The sequence below is a fragment of the Gobio gobio genome (genome assembly GCF_949357685.1).
Source record: "Gobio gobio genome assembly, chromosome: 14".
NCBI lineage: Eukaryota > Metazoa > Chordata > Actinopteri > Cypriniformes > Gobionidae > Gobio > Gobio gobio.
In genome coordinates this window covers 54,127,927-54,153,301 of record NC_137107.1, presented here as the reverse complement: position 1 = coordinate 54,153,301, position 25,375 = coordinate 54,127,927, and the positions used below count along the sequence as shown (strand labels likewise).

The 25,375-nt window shown below is 40.6% G+C and overlaps 1 protein-coding gene across 1 annotated transcript; it reads left to right on the top strand.

Moving 5' to 3' along the window:
• The first annotated feature begins 1,879 nt into the window (after nt 1-1,879).
• On the top strand, nt 1,880-13,246 carry stard4 (StAR related lipid transfer domain containing 4). Its single transcript, XM_079834407.1, has 6 exons — nt 1,880-1,928; nt 3,045-3,125; nt 3,225-3,274; nt 3,368-3,494; nt 3,922-4,036; nt 12,815-13,246. The coding sequence occupies exons 2-6, from the start codon at nt 3,045-3,047 to the stop codon at nt 13,057-13,059; spliced, it is 618 nt and encodes a 205-aa protein (XP_079690533.1). The 5' UTR covers nt 1,880-1,928; the 3' UTR covers nt 13,060-13,246.
• The last annotated feature ends 12,129 nt before the right edge of the window (nt 13,247-25,375 follow it).

Genomic DNA, 25,375 nt, shown 5'->3' with positions numbered 1-25,375 from the left:
CCAACACATGAGCAACACATGACCGACACATGACACGCTAACCCTAACACATGACCAACACATGACACGCTAACCCTAACACATGACCAACACATGACACGCTAACCCAAACACATGAGCAACACATGACACATGACAAGAGTATGTGTTTGGGTTAGTGTGTCATGTGTTGCTCATGTGTTTGGGTTAGTGTGTCATGTGTTGCTCATGTGTTTGGGTAAGCGTGTCATGTGTTTGGGTTAGCGTGTCATGTGTTTGGGTTAGCGTGTCATGTGTTTGGGTAAGCGTGTCATGTGTTTGGGTTAGTGTGTCATGTGTTGCTCATGTGTTTGGGTTAGCGTGTCATGTGTTTGGGTTAGCGTGTCATGTGTTTGGGTTAGCGTGTCGTGTGTTTGGGTTAGCGTGTCATGTGTTGCTCATGTGTTTGGGTTAGCGTGTCATGTGTTTGGGTTAGCGTGTCATGTGTTTAGGTTAGCGTGTCGTTTTAGGGTAAGTGTGTCATGTGTTTGGGTTAGCGTGTCATGGGTTTGGGTAAGCGTGTCATGGGTTTGGGTTAGCGTGTCATGTGTTTGGGTTAGCGTGTCATGTGTTAGCGTGTCATGTGTTTGGGTTAGCGTGTCATGTGTTTGGGTTAGCGTGTCATGTGTTTAGGTTAGCGTGTCGTTTTAGGGTAAGTGTGTCATGTGTTTGGGTTAGCGTGTCATGGGTTTGGGTTAGCGTGTCATGTGTTAGCGTGTCATGTGTTTGGGTTAGCGTGTCATGTGTTTGGGTTAGCGTGTCATGAGTTTGGGTTAGCGTGTCATGGGTTTGGGTTAGCGTGTCATGGGTTTGGGTTAGCGTGTCGTGTTGCTCCTGCCCAGCTACAGCACATTCACAGGCTGCTTCTGGTGTATGTATTATTAGTGTTTTTCTGGGGTTTAACATGAATGAGGGTTTAGTATGCAATATTTACATGATCCATCTGTTCATCTGTGATGTCATTGGTGTTTGTAGAATTAAAGTGGTTGATGGTGTGTGTGTGTGTGTGTGATTTATTGTGTTTCGCGCCCTCTGCTGGCATAATAATGTAGCGCAGCTGAGAGACAGGCCGAGTACAGACTACTGGCACATCCGGGAACTTAACTGTTTATTTCGTCAACGCCCCTTTTTAAGGGAAAATAAACTAGACTTCCATACAAAATAGCGGCACAAAACTACGGCAGCCGTGAAGAACTTCAGAAATCACTAAGATTAAACATGTCAGGTCATAGAAATCACTAAGATTAAACATGTCAGGTCATCATATGTCCAGCCGGCCCACAAAACCTGCCAAATTGCTACTCAAAACAAGCCCAATCGCATTTCAGGGGGGTTTCCCCGGTAAAAATCACATTTGGGGGTAAAAAAAATTGTTTTTTTGGCATGGTTGTCTACTAATATTCGCATTCCCGGGGCTAAATATCACATAATTAGAGTCGTTTCAGCCCGCGGCAACAGTGATGATGAAGCCCAATTCCGCGGGAAAGCCACCGAGTCTGAGAGACACATCCACACACTTCATCTGGTCAAGTTAAAAACATGTCCCTCAATGTTTTGCTAGTAGACATCTTTAAATGTATATATATTATGTCTTTATATTTAGAGTACTGAGAGCGCATATTTAGAGTTGTTTTGTGCCGTTATTTTGTATAGAAGTCTAGTTTATGTTCCCCTAAAAGTGGGCGTGTTCAGAGACATTCTATGACGTTGCGCCGGTTGTGCGTGTAACATCCGAGACTTAAATAGCCAATCAGCTCGCGAGTATGAGCTCCTCTATCTGCGTTTGACCAATCACACGAGGACAAATGCGATTAAGGCGGGGCCGACGCGTGTGATTGGCAGTCCAGCGTATTGACATCGTGCAGAAGTGACGGAGAAATCAACACTAACATCAGCTTCAGGCGAACACGGTATGACGTGATCATATTGATTATTAATGTTCTCTCGGTTATTGCTCTGATAAAGAAAACCTCTTGAAGTGATTTATTTAGATTGTAATGCAGCGATAAAGTCATCTGGTTTATTTTTGAATAAGCATTTCAGATGAGCAGTTATTAATAATCATGTTTCAGATGAGCAGTAATAATCATGTTTCAGATGAGCAGTTATTAATAATCATGTTTCAGATAATCATGTTATTAATAATCATGTTTCAGATGGGCAGTTATTAATAATCATGTTTCAGATGAGCAGTTATTAATAATCATGTTTCAGATGAGCAGTTATTAATAATCATGTTTCAGATGAGCAGTTATTAATAATCATGTTTCAGATGAGCAGTTATTAATAATCATGTTTCAGATGAGCAGTTATTAATAATCATGTTTCAGATGAGCAGTTATTAATAATCATGTTTCAGATGAGCAGTTATTAATAATCATGTTTCAGATGAGCAGTTATTAATAATCATGTTTCAGATGAGCAGTTATTAATAATCATGTTTCAGATGAGCAGTTATTAATAATCATGTTTCAGACGGGCAGTTATTAATAATCATGTTTCAGATGGGCAGTTATTAATAATCATATTTCAGATGAGCAGTTATTAATAATCATGTTTCAGATGAGCAGTTATTAATAATCATGTTTCAGATGAGCAGTTATTAATAATCATGTTTCAGATGAGCAGTTATTAATAATCATGTTTCAGACGGGCAGTTATTAATAATCATGTTTCAGATGGGCAGTTATTAATAATCATATTTCAGATGAGTAGTTATTAATAATCATGTTTCAGACGGGCAGTTATTAATAATCACATTTCAGACGGGCAGTTATTAATAATCATATTTCAGATGGGCAGTTATTAATAATCATGTTTCAGATGGGCAGTTATTAATAATCATGTTTCAGATGGGCAGTTATTAATAATCATATTTAATATGGGCAGTTATTAATAATCATATTTCAGATGGGCAGTTATTAATAATCATATTTAATATGGGCAGTTATTAATAATCATATTTCAGATGGGCAGTTATTAATAATCATATTTCAGATGGGCAGTTATTAATAATCATATTTCAGATGGTGTCTCTGCAGCTGCGGGAAACTCTCGTGTCCTATCACAGTCTGAGTGAAACCGAATGGAGCGTCGCAAAGAAATCGGTCCGTTAATTCCGTTAAATGTTCTGTCAGTTGAATATTTCCCGCGTGTTGTTGTTTGGCGTGTTTTAAACGGGTCAGTTGTTTTCTCGCTTCTTTCAGAAGGACGTAACCGTTTGGAGGAGACCGTCGGACGAGTTCAGCGGCTTCCTGTGAGTTCAGTCGCTCAGATCCGCGGGAACGGGTCACTCATGTCGGCCGTGACCGCGGGAACGGGTCACTCATGTCATGTCTGGTTTGTGCAGATATAAAGCCGAGGGAACGGTGGCGGACGATCCGCGGCGGATCATCGACTTCATGATTCCCGGGCCCTGCCGGATGAGCTGGGACAGTCTGATGACGTCACTGGAGATCGTGAAGACGCTGGAGGAGGTCAGTGTGTGTGTGTGTGTGTGTGTGTGTGTGTGTGTGTGTGTGTCCATGTTAATGTGCAACTGGGTTATGAAAGCGGGTCTACACCCACAGTATCTGAGTTCAAAAGTCTTTTGAAAACCTATCTGTTTTCTTGTGCGTTTAATGTCTTGTGAATGTCTATTTTTTTGTTTGTTTTTTTGTTTTAAATTTCAGTAATGGACATTGGTTGACCAAAGTGCTGTACAGAAGTTACCTATGTTGTTTTAAATGTGCTCTATAAATATAATAAACTTGAAACTTGAAACTTGAATGTTCACCTGACACTGCATTATCTGTCATTCGAGTTAAACATTATGAACACTAAACGCTGATGGACTTGACTCAACGATGATTGACAGAAGTGACGTGTGTGTGCGTGTGTGTGTGTGTGTGTGTGTGTGTCCAGGGCTCTTGTGTGGTGAAGTACACCACCGCAGGGCAGCTGTGGAACATCATCTCTCCACGGGAGTTTGTGGATCTTTCCTACACCTGCGAGCATAAGTGCGGCCTGCTGTCCTGCGGTCAGTCTGAAGCGTGTCTGAAGCGTGTGTCAGTCTGAAGCGTGTCTGAAGCGTGTGTCAGTCTGAAGCGTGTCTGAAGCGTGTCAGTCTGAAGCGTGTCTGAAGCGTGTGTCAGTCTGAAGCGTGTCTGAAGCGTGTCAGTCTGAAGCGTGTCTGAAGCGTGTGTGAGTATGAAGCGTGTCTGAAGCGTGTGTCAGTATGAAGCGTGTCTGAAGCGTGTGTGAGTATGAAGCGTGTGTCAGTATGAAGCTTGTCTGAAGCGTGTGTCAGTCTGAAGCGTGTCTGAAGCGTGTGTGAGTATGAAGCGTGTGTCAGTATGAAGCGTGTCTGAAGCGTGTGTGAGTATGAAGCGTGTCTGAAGCGTGTGTGAGTATGAAGCGTGTCTGAAGCGTGTGTGAGTATGAAGCGTGTGTCAGTATGAAGCTTGTCTGAAGCGTGTGTCAGTATGAAGCGTGTGTCAGTCTGAAGCGTGTCTGAAGCGTGTGTCAGTCTGAAGCGTGTGTGAGTATGAAGAGTGTGTCAGTATGAAGCGTGTCTGAAGCGTGTGTCAGTATGAAGCTTGTCTGAAGCGTGTGTCAGTATGAAGCGTGTGTCAGTCTGAAGCGTGTCTGAAGCGTGTGTCAGTCTGAAGCGTGTGTGAGTATGAAGAGTGTGTCAGTATGAAGCGTGTCTGAAGCGTGTGTCAGTATGAAGCGTGTCTGAAGCGTGTGTCAGTATGAAGCGTGTCTGAAGCGTGTGTGAGTATGAAGCGTGTGTCAGTATGAAGCGTGTCTGAAGCGTGTGTCAGTCTGAAGCGTGTCTGAAGCGTGTGTGAGTATGAAGCGTGTGTCAGTATGAAGCGTGTCTGAAGCGTGTGTGAGTATGAAGCGTGTCTGAAGCGTGTGTGAGTATGAAGCGTGTGTCAGTATGAAGCTTGTCTGAAGCGTGTGTCAGTATGAAGCGTGTGTCAGTCTGAAGCGTGTCTGAAGCGTGTGTCAGTCTGAAGCGTGTGTGAGTATGAAGAGTGTGTCAGTATGAAGCGTGTCTGAAGCGTGTGTCAGTATGAAGCGTGTCTGAAGCGTGTGTCAGTCTGAAGCGTGTCTGAAGCGTGTGTGAGTATGAAGCGTGTGTCAGTATGAAGCGTGTCTGAAGCGTGTGTCAGTATGAAGCGTGTCTGAAGCGTGTGTGAGTATGAAGCGTGTCTGAAGCGTGTGTGAGTATGAAGCGTGTGTCAGTATGAAGCGTGTCTGAAGCGTGTGTCAGTATGAAGCGTGTCTGAAGCGTGTGTCAGTATGAAGCGTGTCTGAAGCGTGTCTGAAGCGTGTGTCAGTATGAAGCGTGTCTGAAGCGTGTCTATAGCGTGTGTCAGTCTGAAGCGTGTGTCAGTATGAAGCGTGTCTGAAGCGTGTGTGAGTATGAAGCGTGTGTCAGTATGAAGCTTGTCTGAAGCGTGTGTCAGTATGAAGCGTGTCTGAAGCTTGTGTCAGTATGAAGCGTGTCTGAAGCGTGTGTCAGTCTGAAGCGTGTGTGAGTATGAAGCGTGTCAGTATGAAGCGTGTCAGTATGAAGCGTGTGTCAGTCTGAAGCGTGTGTCAGTCTGAAGCGTGTGTCAGTATGAAGCGTGTGTCAGTCTGAAGCGTGTGTCAGTCTGAAGCGTGTGTCAGTATGAAGCGTGTGTGAGTATGAAGCGTGTGTCAGTATGAAGCGTGTCTGAAGCGTGTGTCAGTATGAAGCGTGTGTCAGTATGAAGCGTGTGTGAGTATGAAGCGTGTGTCAGTATGAAGCGTGTCTGAAGCGTGTGTCAGTATGAAGCGTGTGTCAGTATGAAGCGTGTGTCAGTCTGAAGCGTGTGTCAGTATGAAGCGTGTCTGAAGCGTGTGTCAGTATGAAGCGTGTGTCAGTCTGAAGCGTGTGTCAGTATGAAGCGTGTCTGAAGCGTGTGTCAGTATGAAGCGTGTGTCAGTCTGAAGCGTGTCTGAAGCGTGTGTCAGTCTGAAGCGTGTCTGAAGCGTGTGTCAGTATGAAGCGTGTGTGAAGCGTGTATCAGTCTGAAGCATGTCTGAAGCGTGTGTCCGTCTGAAGCGTGTCTGAAGCGTGTCAGTCTGAAGCGTGTCAGTATGAAGCGTGTGTGAAGCGTGTATCAGTCTGAAGCGTGTCTGAAGCGTGTGTCAGTCTGAAGCGTGTCTGAAGCATGTGTCAGTCTGAAGCCAGTCTGAAGCGTGTCTGAAGCGTGTGTCAGTCTGAAGCGTGTGTCAGTAGGAAGCGTGTGTCAGTCTGAAGCGTGTGTCAGTAGGAAGCGTGTGTCAGTCTGAAGCGTGTGTCAGTAGGAAGCGTGTGTCAGTCTGAAGCGTGTGTCAGTATGAAGCGTGTGTCAGTATGAAGCGTGTGTCAGTCTGAAGCGTGTGTCAGTATGAAGCGTGTGTCAGTATGAAGCGTGTGTCAGTCTGAAGCGTGTGTCAGTCTGAAGCGTGTGTCAGTAGGAAGCGTGTGTCAGTCTGAAGCGTGTCAGTATGAAGCGTGTGTGAGTATGAAGCGTGTGTCAGTCTGAAGCGTGTGTCAGTCTGAAGCGTGTGTCAGTATGAAGTGTGTGTCAGTCTGAAGCGTGTGTCAGTATGAAGCGTGTGTCAGTCTGAAGCGTGTGTCAGTAGGAAGCGTGTGTCAGTATGAAGCGTGTGTAAGTATGAAGCGTGTGTCAGTCTGAAGCGTGTGTCAGTATGAAGTGTGTGTCAGTCTGAAGCGTGTGTCAGTATGAAGCGTGTGTCAGTCTGAAGCGTGTGTCAGTCTGAAGCGTGTGTCAGTCTGAAGCGTGTGTCAGTATGAAGTGTGTGTCAGTCTGAAGCGTGTGTCAGTATGAAGCGTGTGTCAGTCTGAAGCGTGTGTCAGTAGGAAGCGTGTGTCAGTCTGAAGCGTGTGTCAGTATGAAGCGTGTCAGTATGAAGCGTGTGTCAGTCTGAAGCGTGTGTCAGTATGAAGCGTGTCAGTATGAAGCGTGTGTCAGTACAAAGCGTGTGTCAGTCTGAAGCGTTTGTCAGTAGGAAGCGTGTGTCAGTCTGAAGCGTGTGTCAGTATGAAGCGTGTGTCAGTATAAAGCGTGTGTCAGTCTGCAGCGTTTGTCAGTATGAAGCGTGTGTCAGTCTGAAGCTTGTGTCAGTCTGAAGTGTGTGTCAGTCTGAAGCGTGTGTCAGTATGAAGCGTGTGTCAGTCTGAAGCGTGTGTCAGTCTGAAGCGTGTGTCAGTATGAAGCGTGTGTCAGTATGAAGCGTGTCTGAAGCGTGTGTCAGTATGAAGCGTGTGTCAGTATGAAGCGTGTGTGCGTATGAAGCGTGTCTGAAGCGTGTGTGAGTATGAAGCGTGTCAGTATGAAGCGTGTGTCAGTCTGAAGCGTGTGTCAGTATGAAGCGTGTGTGAGTATGAAGCGTGTGTCAATCTGAAGCGTGTGTCAGTATGAAGCGTGTCTGAAGCGTGTGTGAGTATGAAGCGTGTCTGAAGCGTGTGTGAGTATGAAGCGTGTCTGAAGCGTGTGTCAGTATGAAGCGTGTGTCAGTATGAAGCGTGTGTCAGTCTGAAGCGTGTGTGAGTATGAAGCGTGTCTGAAGCGTGTGTGAGTATGAAGCGTGTCTGAAGCGTGTGTCAGTATGAAGCGTGTGTCAGTATGAAGCGTGTGTCAGTCTGAAGCGTGTGTCAGTCTGAAGCGTGTGTGAGTATGAAGCGTGTGTCTGTATGAAGCGTGTCTGGAGCGTGTGTCAGTATGAAGCGTGTCAGTATGAAGCGTGTCAGTATGAAGCGTGTGTGAGTATGAAGCGTGTGTCAGTCTGAAGCGTGTGTCAGTATGAAGCGTGTCTGAAGCGTGTCTGAAGCGTGTGTGAGTATGAAGCTTGTCTGAAGCGTGTCTGAAGCGTGTGTCAGTCTGAAGCGTGTGTCAGTCTGAAGCGTGTGTCAGTCTGAAGCGTGTGTGAGTATGAAGCGTGTGTCAGTATGAAGCGTGTCTGAAGCGTGTGTCAGTATGAAGCGTGTCAGTATGAAGCGTGTGTCAGTATGAAGCGTGTGTCAGTCTGAAGCGTGTCAGTATGAAGCGTGTCTGAAGCGTGTGTCAGTATGAAGCGTGTGAGTATGAAGCGTGTGTCAGTCTGAAGCGTGTCAGTATGAAGCGTGTGTGAGTATGAAGCGTGTGTCAGTATGAAGCGTGTGTCAGTATGAAGCGTGTGTCAGTCTGAAGCGTGTCAGTATGAAGCGTGTGTCAGTCTGAAGCGTGTGTCAGTATGAAACATGTCTGAAGCGTGTGTCAGTCTGAAACATGTCTGAAACGTGTGTCAGTCTGAACCGTGTCTGAAGCGTGTGTCAGTATGAAGCGTGTGTCAGTCTGAAGCGTGTGTCAGTATTAAGCGTGTGGGAGTATGAAGCGTGTGTCAGTATGAAGCGTGTCTGAAGCGTGTGTCAGTATGAAGCGTGTGTCAGTATGAAGCGTGTCTGAAGCGTGTGTCAGTATGAAGCGTGTGTGAGTATGAAGCGTGTGTGAGTATGAAGCGTGTGTCAGTCTGAAGCGTGTGTCAGTCTGAAGCTTGTGTCAGTATGAAGCGTGTCAGTATGAAGCGTGTGTCAGTATGAAGCGTGTCAGTATGAAGCGTGTGTCAGTATGAAGCGTGTGTCAGTATGAAGCGTGTGTCAGTCTGAAGCGTGTGTCAGTCTGAAGCGTGTGTGAGTATGAAGCGTGTGTCAGTATGAAGCGTGTGTCAGTATGAAGCGTGTGTGAGTATGAAGCGTGTCAGTCTGAAGCGTGTCAGTATGAAGCGTGTGTCAGTATGAAGCGTGTCAGTATGAAGCGTGTGTCAGTCTGAAGCGTGTGTGAGTATGAAGCGTGTGTCAGTCTGAAGCGTGTCAGTATGAAGCGTGTGTCAGTCTGAAGCGTGTGTCAGTCTGAAGTGTGTGTCAGTCTGAAGCGTGTGTCAGTCTGAAGCGTGTCAGTATGAAGCGTGTGTCAGTATGAAGCGTGTGTGAGTATGAAGCGTGTGTCAGTCTGAAGCGTGTCAGTATGAAGCGTGTGTCAGTATGAAGCGTGTCAGTATGAAGCGTGTGTCAGTCTGAAGCGTGTGTGAGTATGAAGCGTGTGTCAGTCTGAAGCGTGTCAGTCTGAAGCGTGTCAGTATGAAGCGTGTGTCAGTCTGAAGCGTGTCAGTCTGAAGCGTGTGTGAGTATGAAGCGTGTGTCAGTCTGAAGCGTGTCAGTATGAAGCGTGTGTCAGTCTGAAGTGTGTGTCAGTCTGAAGTGTGTGTCAGTCTGAAGCGTGTGTCAGTCTGAAGCGTGTCAGTATGAAGCGTGTGTCAGTATGAAGCGTGTGTGAGTATGAAGCGTGTGTCAGTCTGAAGCGTGTCAGTATGAAGCGTGTGTCAGTATGAAGCGTGTCAGTATGAAGCGTGTGTCAGTCTGAAGCGTGTGTGAGTATGAAGCGTGTGTCAGTCTGAAGCGTGTCAGTCTGAAGCGTGTCAGTATGAAGCGTGTGTCAGTCTGAAGCATGTCAGTATGAAGCGTGTCAGTATGAAGCGTGTGTCAGTATGAAGCGTTTGTCAGTATGAAGCGTGTGTCAGTCTGAAGCGTGTGTCAGTATGAAGCGTGTGTCAGTATGAAGCGTGTGTCAGTATGAAGCGTGTGTCAGTATGAAGCGTTTGTCAGTATGAAGCTTGTGTCAGTATGAAGCGTGTGTCAGTATGAAGCGTGTGTCAGTATGAAGCGTGTGAGTATGAAGCGTGTGTCAGTATGAAGCGTGTGTCAGTATAAAGCGTGTGTGAGTATGAAGCGTGTGTCAGTATGAAGCGTGTGTGAGTATGAAGCGTGTGTCAGTCTGAAGTGTGTGTCAGTCTGAAGCGTGTGTCAGTCTGAAGCGTGTCAGTATGAAGCGTGTGTCAGTATGAAGCGTGTGTGAGTATGAAGCGTGTGTCAGTCTGAAGCGTGTCAGTATGAAGCGTGTGTCAGTATGAAGCGTGTCAGTATGAAGCGTGTGTCAGTCTGAAGCGTGTGTGAGTATGAAGCGTGTGTCAGTATGAAGCGTGTGTCAGTCTGAAGCGTGTGTCAGTATGAAGCTTGTGTCAGTATGAAGCGTGTGTCAGTATGAAGCGTGTGAGTATGAAGCGTGTGTCAGTATGAAGCGTGTGTCAGTATGAAGCGTGTGTGAGTATGAAGCGTGTGTCAGTATGAAGCGTGTGTGAGTATGAAGCGTGTGTCAGTCTGAAGTGTGTGTCAGTCTGAAGCGTGTGTCAGTCTGAAGCGTGTCAGTATGAAGCGTGTGTCAGTATGAAGCGTGTGTGAGTATGAAGCGTGTGTCAGTCTGAAGTGTGTGTCAGTCTGAAGCGTGTGTCAGTCTGAAGCGTGTCAGTATGAAGCGTGTGTCAGTATGAAGCGTGTGTCAGTCTGAAGTGTGTGTCAGTCTGAAGCGTGTGTCAGTCTGAAGCGTGTCAGTATGAAGCGTGTGTCAGTCTGAAGCGTGTGTGAGTATGAAGCGTGTGTCAGTATGAAGCGTGTGTCAGTCTGAAGCGTGTGTGAGTATGAAGCGTGTCAGTCTGAAGCGTGTGTCAGTCTGAAGTGTGTGTCAGTCTGAAGCGTGTGTCAGTCTGAAGCGTGTCAGTATGAAGCGTGTGTCAGTATGAAGCGTGTGTCAGTCTGAAGTGTGTGTCAGTCTGAAGCGTGTGTCAGTCTGAAGCGTGTCAGTATGAAGCGTGTGTCAGTCTGAAGCGTGTGTGAGTATGAAGCGTGTGTCAGTATGAAGCGTGTGTCAGTCTGAAGCGTGTGTGAGTATGAAGCGTGTCAGTCTGAAGCGTGTCAGTATGAAGCGTGTGTCAGTCTGAAGCGTGTCAGTATGAAGCGTGTGTCAGTCTGAAGCGTGTGTCAGTATGAAGCGTGTCAGTCTGAAGCGTGTCAGTATGAAGCGTGTGTCAGTCTGAAGCGTGTCAGTATGAAGCGTGTGTCAGTATGAAGCGTTTGTCAGTATGAAGCGTTTGTCAGTATGAAGCGTGTGTCAGTCTGAAGCGTGTGTCAGTATGAAGCTTGTGTCAGTATGAAGCGTGTGTCAGTATGAAGCGTGTGTCAGTATGAAGCGTGTGAGTATGAAGCGTGTGTCAGTATGAAGCGTGTGTCAGTATAAAGCGTGTGTGAGTATGAAGCGTGTGTGAGTATGAAGCGTGTGTGAGTATGAAGCGTGTGTCAGTATAAAGCGTGTGTCAGTATGAAGCGTGTGTCAGTATGAAGCGTGTGTCAGTCTGAAGCGTGTGTGAGTATGAAGCGTGTGTGAGTATGAAGCGTGTCAGTATGAAGCGTGTCAGTATGAAGCGTGTGTCAGTATAAAGCGTGTGTCAGTATGAAGCGTGTGTCAGTATGAAGCGTGTGTCAGTCTGAAGCGTGTGTGAGTATGAAGCGTGTGTGAGTATGAAGCGTGTGTCAGTATGAAGCGTGTGTCAGTATGAAGCGTGTGTGAGTATGAAGCGTGTGTCAGTATGAAGCGTGTGTCAGTCTGAAGCGTGTGTGAGTACGAAGCGTGTGTCAGTATGAAGCGTGTGTCAGTATGAAGCGTGTGTGAGTATGAAGCGTGTGTGAGTATGAAGCGTGTGTCAGTCTGAAGTGTGTGTCAGTCTGAAGCGTGTGTCAGTCTGAAGCGTGTCAGTATGAAGCGTGTGTCAGTATGAAGCGTGTTTGAGTATGAAGCGTGTGTCAGTCTGAAGCGTGTCAGTATGAAGCGTGTGTCAGTATGAAGCGTGTCAGTATGAAGCGTGTGTCAGTATGAAGCGTGTGTCAGTATGAAGCGTGTGTGAGTATGAAGCGTGTGTGAGTATGAAGCGTGTGTGAGTATGAAGCGTGTGTCAGTCTGAAGTGTGTGTCAGTCTGAAGCGTGTGTCAGTCTGAAGCGTGTCAGTATGAAGCGTGTGTCAGTATGAAGCGTGTGTGAGTATGAAGCGTGTGTGAGTATGAAGCGTGTGTCAGTCTGAAGTGTGTGTCAGTCTGAAGCGTGTGTCAGTCTGAAGCGTGTCAGTATGAAGCGTGTGTCAGTATGAAGCGTGTGTGAGTATGAAGCGTGTGTCAGTCTGAAGCGTGTCAGTATGAAGCGTGTGTCAGTATGAAGCGTGTCAGTATGAAGCGTGTGTCAGTATGAAGCGTGTGTCAGTATGAAGCGTGTGTCAGTATGAAGCGTGTGAGTATGAAGCGTGTGTCAGTATGAAGCGTGTGTCAGTATGAAGCGTGTGTCAGTATGAAGCGTGTGTGAGTATGAAGCGTGTGTCAGTATAAAGCGTGTGTGAGTATAAAGCGTGTGTCAGTATGAAGCGTGTGTCAGTCTGAAGCGTGTGTGAGTATGAAGCGTGTGTCAGTATGAAGCGTGTGTCAGTATGAAGCGTGTGTGAATATGAAGCGTGTCTGAAGCGTGTGTCAGTATGAAGCGTGTGTGAAGCGTGTATGAAGCGTGTCTGAAGCGTGTGTCAGTATAAAGCGTGTGTCAGTATAAAGCGTGTGTCAGTCTGAAGCGTGTGTCAGTATGAAGCGTGTCAGTATGAAGCGTGTCAGTATGAAGCGTGTGTCAGTATGAAGCGTGTGTCAGTATGAAGCGTGTGTCAGTATAAAGCGTGTCTGAAGCGTGTGTCAGTTTGAAGCGTGTCTGAAGCGTGTGTGAAGCGTGTCTGAAGTGTGTGTCAGTATGAAGCGTGTCTGAAGCGTGTGTGAAGCGTGTCTGAAGCGTGTGTCAGTTTGAAGCGTGTCTGAAGCGTGTGTGAAGCGTGTCTGAAGCGTGTGGTCTAACAGTGAGTCCTGACCTGTGTTGTGCAGGCGTGAGCGTGGATCATGCCGAGCTGAAGCCGGGACTGGTGCGAGGATTCAATCACCCGTGTGGCTGGTTCTGTGTGCCGGCGGAGGATCCAGGGCTCAGTTTGCTGACCGGATACATCCAGACGGACCTGAGGGGGATTCTCCCGCAGACAGCTGTGGACTCAGCCATGGCCGCCGGACTCGTCAGGTTCTTCCATGACCTCAGACAAGCTCTGAGTCCAGCCTCAGAAAACACACAGAACTGATGTGTGTGAGATCAAGATGAGGTCCAGTTATGAATGAGCTGCTCTCCACAGATACTGGACATCCTCCTCACCGGACTCAGCAGCACACGCGTGATCACGTGATCGAAACCACTGTAATTGTTTAATGCGGGTATTTTTCATAAAATGATGTTTTTAAAAAAATCCTATAAAAGATCTGAGATCCTCCATCATCTCTCTCTCTCTCTCTCTCTCTCTCTCTCTCTCTCTCTCTCTCTCTCTCTCTCTCTCTCTCTCTCTCTCTCTCTCTCTCTCTCTCTCTTCCTCTCTCTGACACAATAATACAGTTTTAGAGTAAGAGTTGAACTTTGCGTGTCTTGATGTCAGAACATGAGCACGTGATCATCACAGAAACACAGCTCAGATGTAGAAACACCCTCACCTCGGCTCCACCTGAGTCAGCTGATCATTCTCATTCAAAACCACTCACTTCTACTGAAGCTCCTCTGAGGAACAATCAGGTGTGCTAACTCTCACCTGAAATGAGCTGTGTTGGCGTACGAGTAAAGTACAAGTAAACGTGCATTACATATGAGTAAAGTTACACATTATGGGTAACGTGCATTACATATGAGTAAAGTTACACATTATGGGTAACGTGCATTACATATGAGTAAAGTTACGCATTATGGGTAACGTGCATTACATATGAGTAAAGTTACACATTATGGGTAACGTGCATTACATATGAGTAAAGTTACACATTATGGGTAAAGTGCATTACATATGAGTAAAGTTGCACATTATGGGTAACGTGCATTACATATGAGTAAAGTTGCACATTATGGGTAACGTGCATTACATATGAGTAAAGTTAGGCATTATGGGTAAAGTGCATTACATATGAGTAAAGTTACACATTATGGGTAACGTGCATTACATATGAGTAAAGTTGCACATTATGGGTAACGTGCATTACATATGAGTAAAGTTAGGCATTATGGGTAACGTGCATTACATATGAGTAAAGTTACACATTATGGGTAACGTGCATTACATATGAGTAAAGTTACGCATTATGGGTAAAGTGCATTACATATGAGTAAAGTTAGGCATTATGGGTAACGTGCATTACATATGAGTAAAGTTACGCATTATGGGTAACGTGCATTACATATGAGTAAAGTTACGCATTATGGGTAACGTGCATTACATATGAGTAAAGTTACGCATTATGGGTAACGTGCATTACATATGAGTAAAGTTACGCATTATGGGTAACGTGCATTACATATGAGTAAAGTTACGCATTATGGGTAACGTGCATTACATATGAGTAAAGTTGCACATTATGGGTAACGTGCATTACATATGAGTAAAGTTAGGCATTATGGGTAACGTGCATTACATATGAGTAAAGTTGCACATTATGGGTAACGTGCATTACATATGAGTAAAGTTAGGCATTATGGGTAACGTGCATTACATATGAGTAAAGTTGCACATTATGGGTAACGTGCATTACATATGAGTAAAGTTAGGCATTATGGGTAACGTGCATTACATATGAGTAAAGTTAGGCATTATGGGTAACGTGCATTACATATGAGTAAAGTTACGCATTATGGGTAACGTGCATTACATATGAGTAAAGTTACACATTATGGGTAACGTGCATTACATATGAGTAAAGTTAGGCATTATGGGTAACGTGCATTACATATGAGTAAAGTTGCACATTATGGGTAACGTGCATTACATATGAGTAAAGTTAGGCATTATGGGTAACGTGCATTACATATGAGTAAAGTTACACATTATGGGTAACGTGCATTACATATGAGTAAAGTTACGCATTATGGGTAAAGTGCATTACATATGAGTAAAGTTAGGCATTATGGGTAACGTGCATTACATATGAGTAAAGTTACACATTATGGGTAACGTGCATTACATATGAGTAAAGTTACGCATTATGGGTAAAGTGCATTACATATGAGTAAAGTTAGGCATTATGGGTAACGTGCATTACATATGAGTAAAGTTACACATTATGGGTAACGTGCATTACATATGAGTAAAGTTAGGCATTATGGGTAACGTGCATTACATATGAGTAAAGTTACACATTATGGGTAACGTGCATTACATATGAGTAAAGTTACACATTATGGGTAACGTGCATTACATATGAGTAAAGTTACACATTATGGGTAAAGTGCATTACATATGAGTAAAGTTACACATTATGGGTAACGTGCATTACATATGAGTAAAGTTACACATTATGGGTAAAGTGCATTACATATGAGTAAAGTTAGGCATTATGGGTAACGTGCATTACATATGAGTAAAGTTACACATTATGGGTAACGTGCATTACATATGAGTAAAGTTACACATTATGGGTAAAGTGCATTACATATGAGTAAAGTTAGGCATTATGGGTAACGTGCATTACATATGAGTAAAGTTACACATTATGGGTAACGTGCATTACATATGAGTAAAGTTACACATTATGGGTAAAGTGCATTACATATGAGTAAAGTTAGGCATTATGGGTAACGTGCATTACATATGAGTAAAGTTACACATTATGGGTAACATGCATTACATATGAGTAAAGTTACACATTATGGGTAACGTGCATTACATATGAGTAAAGTTAGGCATTTTGGGTAACGTGCATTACATATGAGTAAAGTTACACATTATGGGTAACGTGCATTACATATGAGTAAAGTTACGCATTATGGGAAAATGCATTACATATGAGTAAAGTTAGGCATTATGGGTAACGTGCATTACATATGAGTAAAGTTACACATTATGGGTAACGTGCATTACATATGAGTAAAGTTACACATTATGGGTAACGTGCATTACATATGAGTAAAGTTAGGCATTTTGGGTAACGTGCATTACATATGAGTAAAGTTACACATTATGGGTAACGTGCATTACATATGAGTAAAGTTACGCATTATGGGAAAATGCATTACATATGAGTAAAGTTAGGCATTATGGGTAACGTGCATTACATATGAGTAAAGTTAGGCATTATGGGTAACGTGCATTACATATGAGTAAAGTTACACATTATGGGTAACGTGCATTACATATGAGTAAAGTTACGCATTATGGGTAAAGTGCATTACATATGAGTAAAGTTAGGCATTATGGGTAACGTGCATAACATATGAGTAAAGTTACACATTATGGGTAACGTGCATTACATATGAGTAAAGTTACGCATTATGGGTAAAGTGCATTACATATGAGTAAAGTTAGGCATTATGGGTAACGTGCATTACATATGAGTAAAGTTACACATTATGGGTAAAGTGCATTACATATGAGTAAAGATACACATTATGGGTAACGTGCATTACATATGAGTAAAGTTACACATTATGGGTAACGTGCATTACATATGAGTAAAGTTACGCATTATGGGTAAAGTGCATTACATATGAGTAAAGTTAGGCATTATGGGTAACGTGCATTACATATGAGTAAAGTTACACATTATGGGTAAAGTGCATTACATATGAGTAAAGTTAGGCATTATGGGTAACGTGCATTACATATGAGTAAAGTTACGCATTATGGGTAACGTGCATTACATATGAGTAAAGTTACACATTATGGGTAACGTGCATTACATATGAGTAAAGTTACACATTATGGGTAAAGTGCATTACATATGAGTAAAGTTACACATTATGGGTAACGTGCATTACATATGAGTAAAGTTACACATTATGGGTAACGTGCATTACATATGAGTAAAGTTACACAGTATGGGTAAAGTGCATTACATATGAGTAAAGTTAGGCATTATGGGTAACGTGCATTACATATGAGTAAAGTTACACATTATGGGTAACGTGCATTACATATGAGTAAAGTTACGCATTATGGGTAACGTGCATTACATATGAGTAAAGTTAGGCATTATGGGTAACGTGCATTACATATGAGTAAAGTTACGCATTATGGGTAAAGTGCATTACATATGAGTAAAGATACACATTATGGGTAAAGTGCATTACATATGAGTAAAGTTACGCATTATGGGTAAAGTGCATTACATATGAGTAAAGTTACACATTATGGGTAACGTACATTACATATGAGTAAAGTTACGCATTATGGGTAAAGTGCATTACATATGAGTAAAGTTACGCATTATGGGTAACGTGCATTACATATGAGTAAAGTTACGCATTATGGGTAAAGTGCATTACATATGAGTAAAGTTACGCATTATGGGTAACGTGCATTACATATGAGTAAAGTTACACATTATGGGTAACGTGCATTACATATGAGTAAAGTTACGCATTATGGGTAAAGTGCATTACATATGAGTAAAGTTACGCATTATGGGTAACGTGCATTACATATGAGTAAAGTTACACATTATGGGTAACGTGCATTACATATGAGTAAAGTTACGCATTATGGGTAAAGTGCATTACATATGAGTAAAGTTAGGCATTATGGGTAACGTGCATTACATATGAGTAAAGTTACGCATTATGGGTAAAGTGCATTACATATGAGTAAAGTTACGCATTATGGGTAACGTACATTACATATGAGTAAAGTTACGCATTATGGGTAAAGTGCATTACATATGAGTAAAGTTACGCATTATGGGTAACGTGCATTACATATGAGTAAAGTTACACATTATGGGTAACGTGCATTACATATGAGTAAAGTTACGCATTATGGGTAAAGTGCATTACATATGAGTAAAGTTAGGCATTATGGGTAACGTGCATTACATATGAGTAAAGTTACGCATTATGGGTAAAGTGCATTACATATGAGTAAAGTTACGCATTATGGGTAACGTACATTACATATGAGTAAAGTTACGCATTATGGGTAAAGTGCATTACATATGAGTAAAGTTACGCATTATGGGTAACGTGCATTACATATGAGTAAAGTTACACATTATGGGTAACGTGCATTACATATGAGTAAAGTTACGCATTATGGGTAAAGTGCATTACATATGAGTAAAGTTACACATTATGGGTAACGTGCATTACATATGAGTAAAGTTACGCATTATGGGTAAAGTGCATTACATATGAGTAAAGTTACGCATTATGGGTAACGTGCATTACATATGAGTAAAGTTACACATTATGGGTAACGTGCATTACATATGAGTAAAGTTACGCATTATGGGTAAAGTGCATTACATATGAGTAAAGTTACGCATTATGGGTAACGTGCATTACATATGAGTAAAGTTACACATTATGGGTAACGTGCATTACATATGAGTAAAGTTACGCATTATGGGTAAAGTGCATTACATATGAGTAAAGTTACACATTATGGGTAACGTGCATTACATATGAGTAAAGTTACGCATTATGGGTAAAGTGCATTACATATGAGTAAAGTTACACATTATGGGTAACGTGCATTACATATGAGTAAAGTTACGCATTATGGGTAAAGTGCATTACATATGAGTAAAGTTACGCATTATGGGTAACGTGCATTACATATGAGTAAAGTTACGCATTATGGGTAACGTGCATTACATATGAGTAAAGTTACACATTATGGGTAAAGTGCATTACATATGAGTAAAGTTACACATTATGGGTAAAGTGCATTACATATGAGTAAAGTTACGCATTATGGGTAAAGTGCATTACATATGAGTAAAGTTACACATTATGGGTAACGTGCATTACATATGAGTAAAGTTACACATTATGGGTAAAGTGCATTACATATGAGTAAAGTTACGCATTATGGGTAACGTGCATTACATATGAGTAAAGTTACGCATTATGGGTAACGTGCATTACATATGAGTAAAGTTACGCATTATGGGTAACGTGCATTACATATGAGTAAAGTTACACATTATGGGTAACGTGCATTACATATGAGTAAAGTTACGCATTATGGGTAACGTGCATTACATATGAGTAAAGTTACACATTATGGGTAACGTGCATTACATATGAGTAAAGTTACACATTATAGGTAACGTACATTACATAGGAGTAAAGTTAGGCATTATGGGTAAAGTGCATTACATATGAGTAAAGTTACACATTATGGGTAACGTGCATTACATATGAGTAAAGTTGCACATTATGGGTAAAGTGCATTACATATGAGTAAAATTACACATTATAGGTAACGTGCATTACATATGAGTAATGTTACGCATTATGGGTAACGTGCATTACATATGAGTAAAGTTACACATTATTGGTAACGTGCATTACATATGAGTAAAGTTGCACATTATGGGTAACGTGCATTACATATGAGTAAAATTACACATTATAGGTAACGTGCATTACATATGAGTAATGTTACGCATTATGGGTAACGTGCATTACATATGAGTAAAGTTACACATTATGGGTAACGTGCATTACATATGAGTAAAGTTACGCATTATGGGTAACGTACATTACATATGAGTAAAGTTAGGCATTATGGGTAAAGTGCATTACATATGAGTAAAGTTACACATTATGGGTAACGTACATTACATATGAGTAAAGTTACGCATTATGGGTAAAGTGCATTACATATGAGTAAAGTTACACATTATGGGTAACGTGCATTACATATGAGTAAAGTTGCACATTATGGGTAACGTGCATTACATGTGAGTAAAGTTACGCATTATGGGTAACGTGCATTACATGTGAGTAAAGTTACGCATTATGGGTAACGTGCATTACATATGAGTAAAGTTGCACATTATGGGTAACGTGCATTACATGTGAGTAAAGTTACACATTATGGGTAACGTGCATTACATATGAGTAAAGTTGCACATTATGGGTAACGTGCATTACATATGAGTAAAATTACACATTATAGGTAACGTGCATTACATATGAGTAATGTTACGCATTATGGGTAAAGTGCATTACATATGAGTAAAGTTACACATTATGGGTAACGTGCATTACATATGAGTAAAGTTACACATTATGGGTAAAGTGCATTACATATGAGTAAAGTTACACATTATGGGTAACGTACATTACATATGAGTAAAGTTAGGCATTATGGGTAAAGTGCATTACATATGAGTAAAGTTACACATTATGGGTAACGTACATTACATATGAGTAAAGTTACGCATTATGGGTAAAGTGCATTACATATGAGTAAAGTTACACATTATGGGTAACGTGCATTACATATGAGTAAAGTTGCACATTATGGGTAACGTGCATTACATGTGAGTAAAGTTACGCATTATGGGTAACGTGCATTACATATGAGTAAAGTTACGCATTATGGGTAACGTACATTACATATGAGTAAAGTTACGCATTATGGGTAACGTACATTACATATGAGTAAAGTTACGCATTATGGGTAACGTACATTACATATGAGTAAAGTTACACATTATGGGTAACGTGCATTACATATGAGTAAAGTTACACATTATGGGTAACGTGCATTACATGTGAGTAAAGTTACGCATTATGGGTAAAGTGCATTACATATGAGTAAAGTTACGCATTATGGGTAACGTGCATTACATGTGAGTAAAGTTACACATTATGGGTAACGTGCATTACATATGAGTAAAGTTGCACATTATGGGTAACGTGCATTACATATGAGTAAAATTACACATTATAGGTAACGTGCATTACATATGAGTAATGTTACGCATTATGGGTAACGTGCATTACATATGAGTAAAGTTACACATTATGGGTAACGTGCATTACATATGAGTAAAGTTACGCATTATGGGTAACGTACATTACATATGAGTAAAGTTAGGCATTATGGGTAACGTGCATTACATATGAGTAAAGTTACACATTATGGGTAACGTGCATTACATATGAGTAAAGTTACACATTATGGGTAAAGTGCATTACATATGAGTAAAGTTAGGCATTATGGGTAACGTGCATTACATATGAGTAAAGTTACACATTATGGGTAACGTGCATTACATATGAGTAAAGTTACGCATTATGGGTAACGTGCATTACATATGAGTAAAGTTAGGCATTATGGGTAACGTGCATTACATATGAGTAAAGTTACGCATTATGGGTAAAGTGCATTACATATGAGTAAAGTTACGCATTATGGGTAACGTACATTACATATGAGTAAAGTTACGCATTATGGGTAAAGTGCATTACATATGAGTAAAGTTACACATTATGGGTAACGTGCATTACATATGAGTAAAGTTATGCATTATGGGTAAAGTGCATTACATATGAGTAAAGTTACGCATTATGGGTAACGTGCATTACATATGAGTAAAGTTACACATTATGGGTAACGTGCATTACATATGAGTAAAGTTACGCATTATGGGTAACGTACATTACATATGAGTAAAGTTACGCATTATGGGTAAAGTGCATTACATATGAGTAAAGTTACGCATTATGGGTAACGTGCATTACATATGAGTAAAGTTACACATTATGGGTAACGTGCATTACATATGAGTAAAGTTACGCATTATGGGTAACGTGCATTACATATGAGTAAAGTTACACATTATGGGTAACGTGCATTACATATGAGTAAAGTTACGCATTATGGGTAAAGTGCATTACATATGAGTAAAGTTACACATTATGGGTAACGTGCATTAAATATGAGTAAAGTTACGCATTATGGGTAAAGTGCATTACATATGAGTAAAGTTACACATTATGGGTAACGTGCATTACATATGAGTAAAGTTACGCATTATGGGTAAAGTGCATTACATATGAGTAAAGTTACGCATTATGGGTAACGTGCATTACATATGAGTAAAGTTACGCATTATGGGTAACGTGCATTACATATGAGTAAAGTTACACATTATGGGTAAAGTGCATTACATATGAGTAAAGTTACACATTATGGGTAAAGTGCATTACATATGAGTAAAGTTACGCATTATGGGTAACGTGCATTACATATGAGTAAAGTTACGCATTATGGGTAACGTGCATTACATGTGAGTAAAGTTACACATTATGGGTAACGTGCATTACATATGAGTAAAGTTACGCATTATGGGTAAAGTGCATTACATATGAGTAAAGTTACACATTATGGGTAACGTGCATTACATATGAGTAAAGTTACACATTATGGGTAAAGTGCATTACATATGAGTAAAGTTACGCATTATGGGTAACGTGCATTACATATGAGTAAAGTTACGCATTATGGGTAACGTGCATTACATATGAGTAAAGTTACGCATTATGGGTAACGTGCATTACATATGAGTAAAGTTACACATTATGGGTAACGTGCATTACATATGAGTAAAGTTACGCATTATGGGTAACGTGCATTACATATGAGTAAAGTTACACATTATGGGTAACGTGCATTACATATGAGTAAAGTTACACATTATAGGTAACGTACATTACATATGAGTAAAGTTAGGCATTATGGGTAAAGTGCATTACATATGAGTAAAGTTACACATTATGGGTAACGTGCATTACATATGAGTAAAGTTGCACATTATGGGTAAAGTGCATTACATATGAGTAAAATTACACATTATAGGTAACGTGCATTACATATGAGTAATGTTACGCATTATGGGTAACGTGCATTACATATGAGTAAAGTTACACATTATTGGTAACGTGCATTACATATGAGTAAAGTTGCACATTATGGGTAACGTGCATTACATATGAGTAAAATTACACATTATAGGTAACGTGCATTACATATGAGTAATGTTACGCATTATGGGTAACGTGCATTACATATGAGTAAAGTTACACATTATGGGTAACGTGCATTACATATGAGTAAAGTTACGCATTATGGGTAACGTACATTACATATGAGTAAAGTTAGGCATTATGGGTAAAGTGCATTACATATGAGTAAAGTTACACATTATGGGTAACGTACATTACATATGAGTAAAGTTACGCATTATGGGTAAAGTGCATTACATATGAGTAAAGTTACACATTATGGGTAACGTGCATTACATATGAGTAAAGTTGCACATTATGGGTAATGTGCATTACATGTGAGTAAAGTTACGCATTATGGGTAACGTGCATTACATATGAGTAAAGTTGCACATTATGGGTAACGTGCATTACATGTGAGTAAAGTTACGCATTATGGGTAACGTGCATTACATATGAGTAAAGTTACGCATTATGGGTAACGTACATTACATATGAGTAAAGTTACGCATTATGGGTAACGTACATTACATATGAGTAAAGTTACGCATTATGGGTAACGTACATTACATATGAGTAAAGTTACGCATTATGGGTAACGTACATTACATGTGAGTAAAGTTACGCATTATGGGTAACGTGCATTACATGTGAGTAAAGTTACGCATTATGGGTAACGTGCATTACATATGAGTAAAGTTACGCATTATGGGTAACGTGCATTACATATGAGTAAAGTTACACATTATGGGTAACGTGCATTACATATGAGTAAAGTTACACATTATGGGTAAAGTGCATTACATATGAGTAAAGTTACACATTATGGGTAACGTGCATTACATATGAGTAAAGTTACACATTATGGGTAAAGTGCATTACATATGAGTAAAGTTACACATTATGGGTAACGTGCATTACATATGAGGAAAGTTACGCATTATAGGTAACGTGCATTACATATGAGTAAAGTTACACATTATGGGTAAAGTGCATTACATATGAGTAAAGTTACACATTATGGGTAAAGTGCATTACATATGAGTAAAGTTACGCATTATGGGTAAAGTGCATTACATATGAGTAAAGTTACGCATTATAGGTAAAGTGCATTACATATGAGTAAAGTTACGCATTATGGGTAAAGTGCATTACATATGAGTAAAGTTACGCATTATAGGTAAAGTGCATTACATATGAGTAAAGTTACACATTATGGGTAAAGTGCATTACATATGAGTAAAGTTACGCATTATGGGTAAAGTGCATTACATATGAGTAAAGTTACACATTATAGGTAAAGTGCATTACATATGAGTAAAGTTACGCATTATGGGTAAAGTGCATTACATATGAGTAAAGTTACGCATTATAGGTAAAGTGCATTACATATGAGTAAAGTTACGCATTATGGGTAAAGTGCATTACATATGAGTAAAGTTACGCATTATAGGTAACGTGCATTACATATGAGTAAAGTTACGCATTATGGGTAAAGTGCATTACATATGAGTAAAGTTACGCATTATGGGTAAAGTGCATTACATATGAGTAAAGTTACGCATTATGGGTAACGTGCATTACATATGAGTAAAGTTACACATTATGGGTAAAGTTACATATGAGTAAAGTTACACATTATGGGTAAAGTGCATTACATATGAGTAAAGTTACACATTATGGGTAAAGTGCATTACATATGAGTAAAGTTACACATTATGGGTAACGTGCATTACATATGAGTAAAGTTACGCATTATGGGTAAAGTGCATTACATATGAGTAAAGTTACACATTATAGGTAACGTGCATTACATATGAGTAAAGTTACACATTATGGGTAACGTGCATTACATATGAGTAAAGTTACGCATTATGGGTAACGTGCATTACATATGAGTAAAGTTACACATTATGGGTAAAGTGCATTACATATGAGTAAAGTTACACATTATGGGTAAAGTGCATTACATATGAGTAAAGTTACACATTATAGGTAACGTGCATTACATATGAGTAAAGTTACACATTATGGGTAACGTGCATTACATATGAGTAAAGTTACGCATTATGGGTAACGTGCATTACATATGAGTAAAGTTACACATTATGGGTAAAGTGCATTACATATGAGTAAAGTTACACATTATGGGTAAAGTGCATTACATATGAGTAAAGTTACACATTATAGGTAACGTGCATTACATATGAGTAAAGTTACACATTATGGGTAACGTGCATTACATATGAGTAAAGTTACACATTATGGGTAACGTGCATTACATATGAGTAAAGTTACGCATTATGGGTAACGTGCATTACATATGAGTAAAGTTACACATTATGGGTAAAGTGCATTACATATGAGTAAAGTTACGCATTATGGGTAAAGTGCATTACATATGAGTAAAGTTACACATTATGGGTAACGTGCATTACATATGAGTAAAGTTACACATTATGGGTAAAGTGCATTACATATGAGTAAAGTTACACATTATGGGTAAAGTGCATTACATATGAGTAAAGTTACACATTATAGGTAACGTGCATTACATATGAGTAAAGTTACACATTATAGGTAACGTGCATTACATAATCAGATTATTTTTTGATGTAATGTGTAAAGTA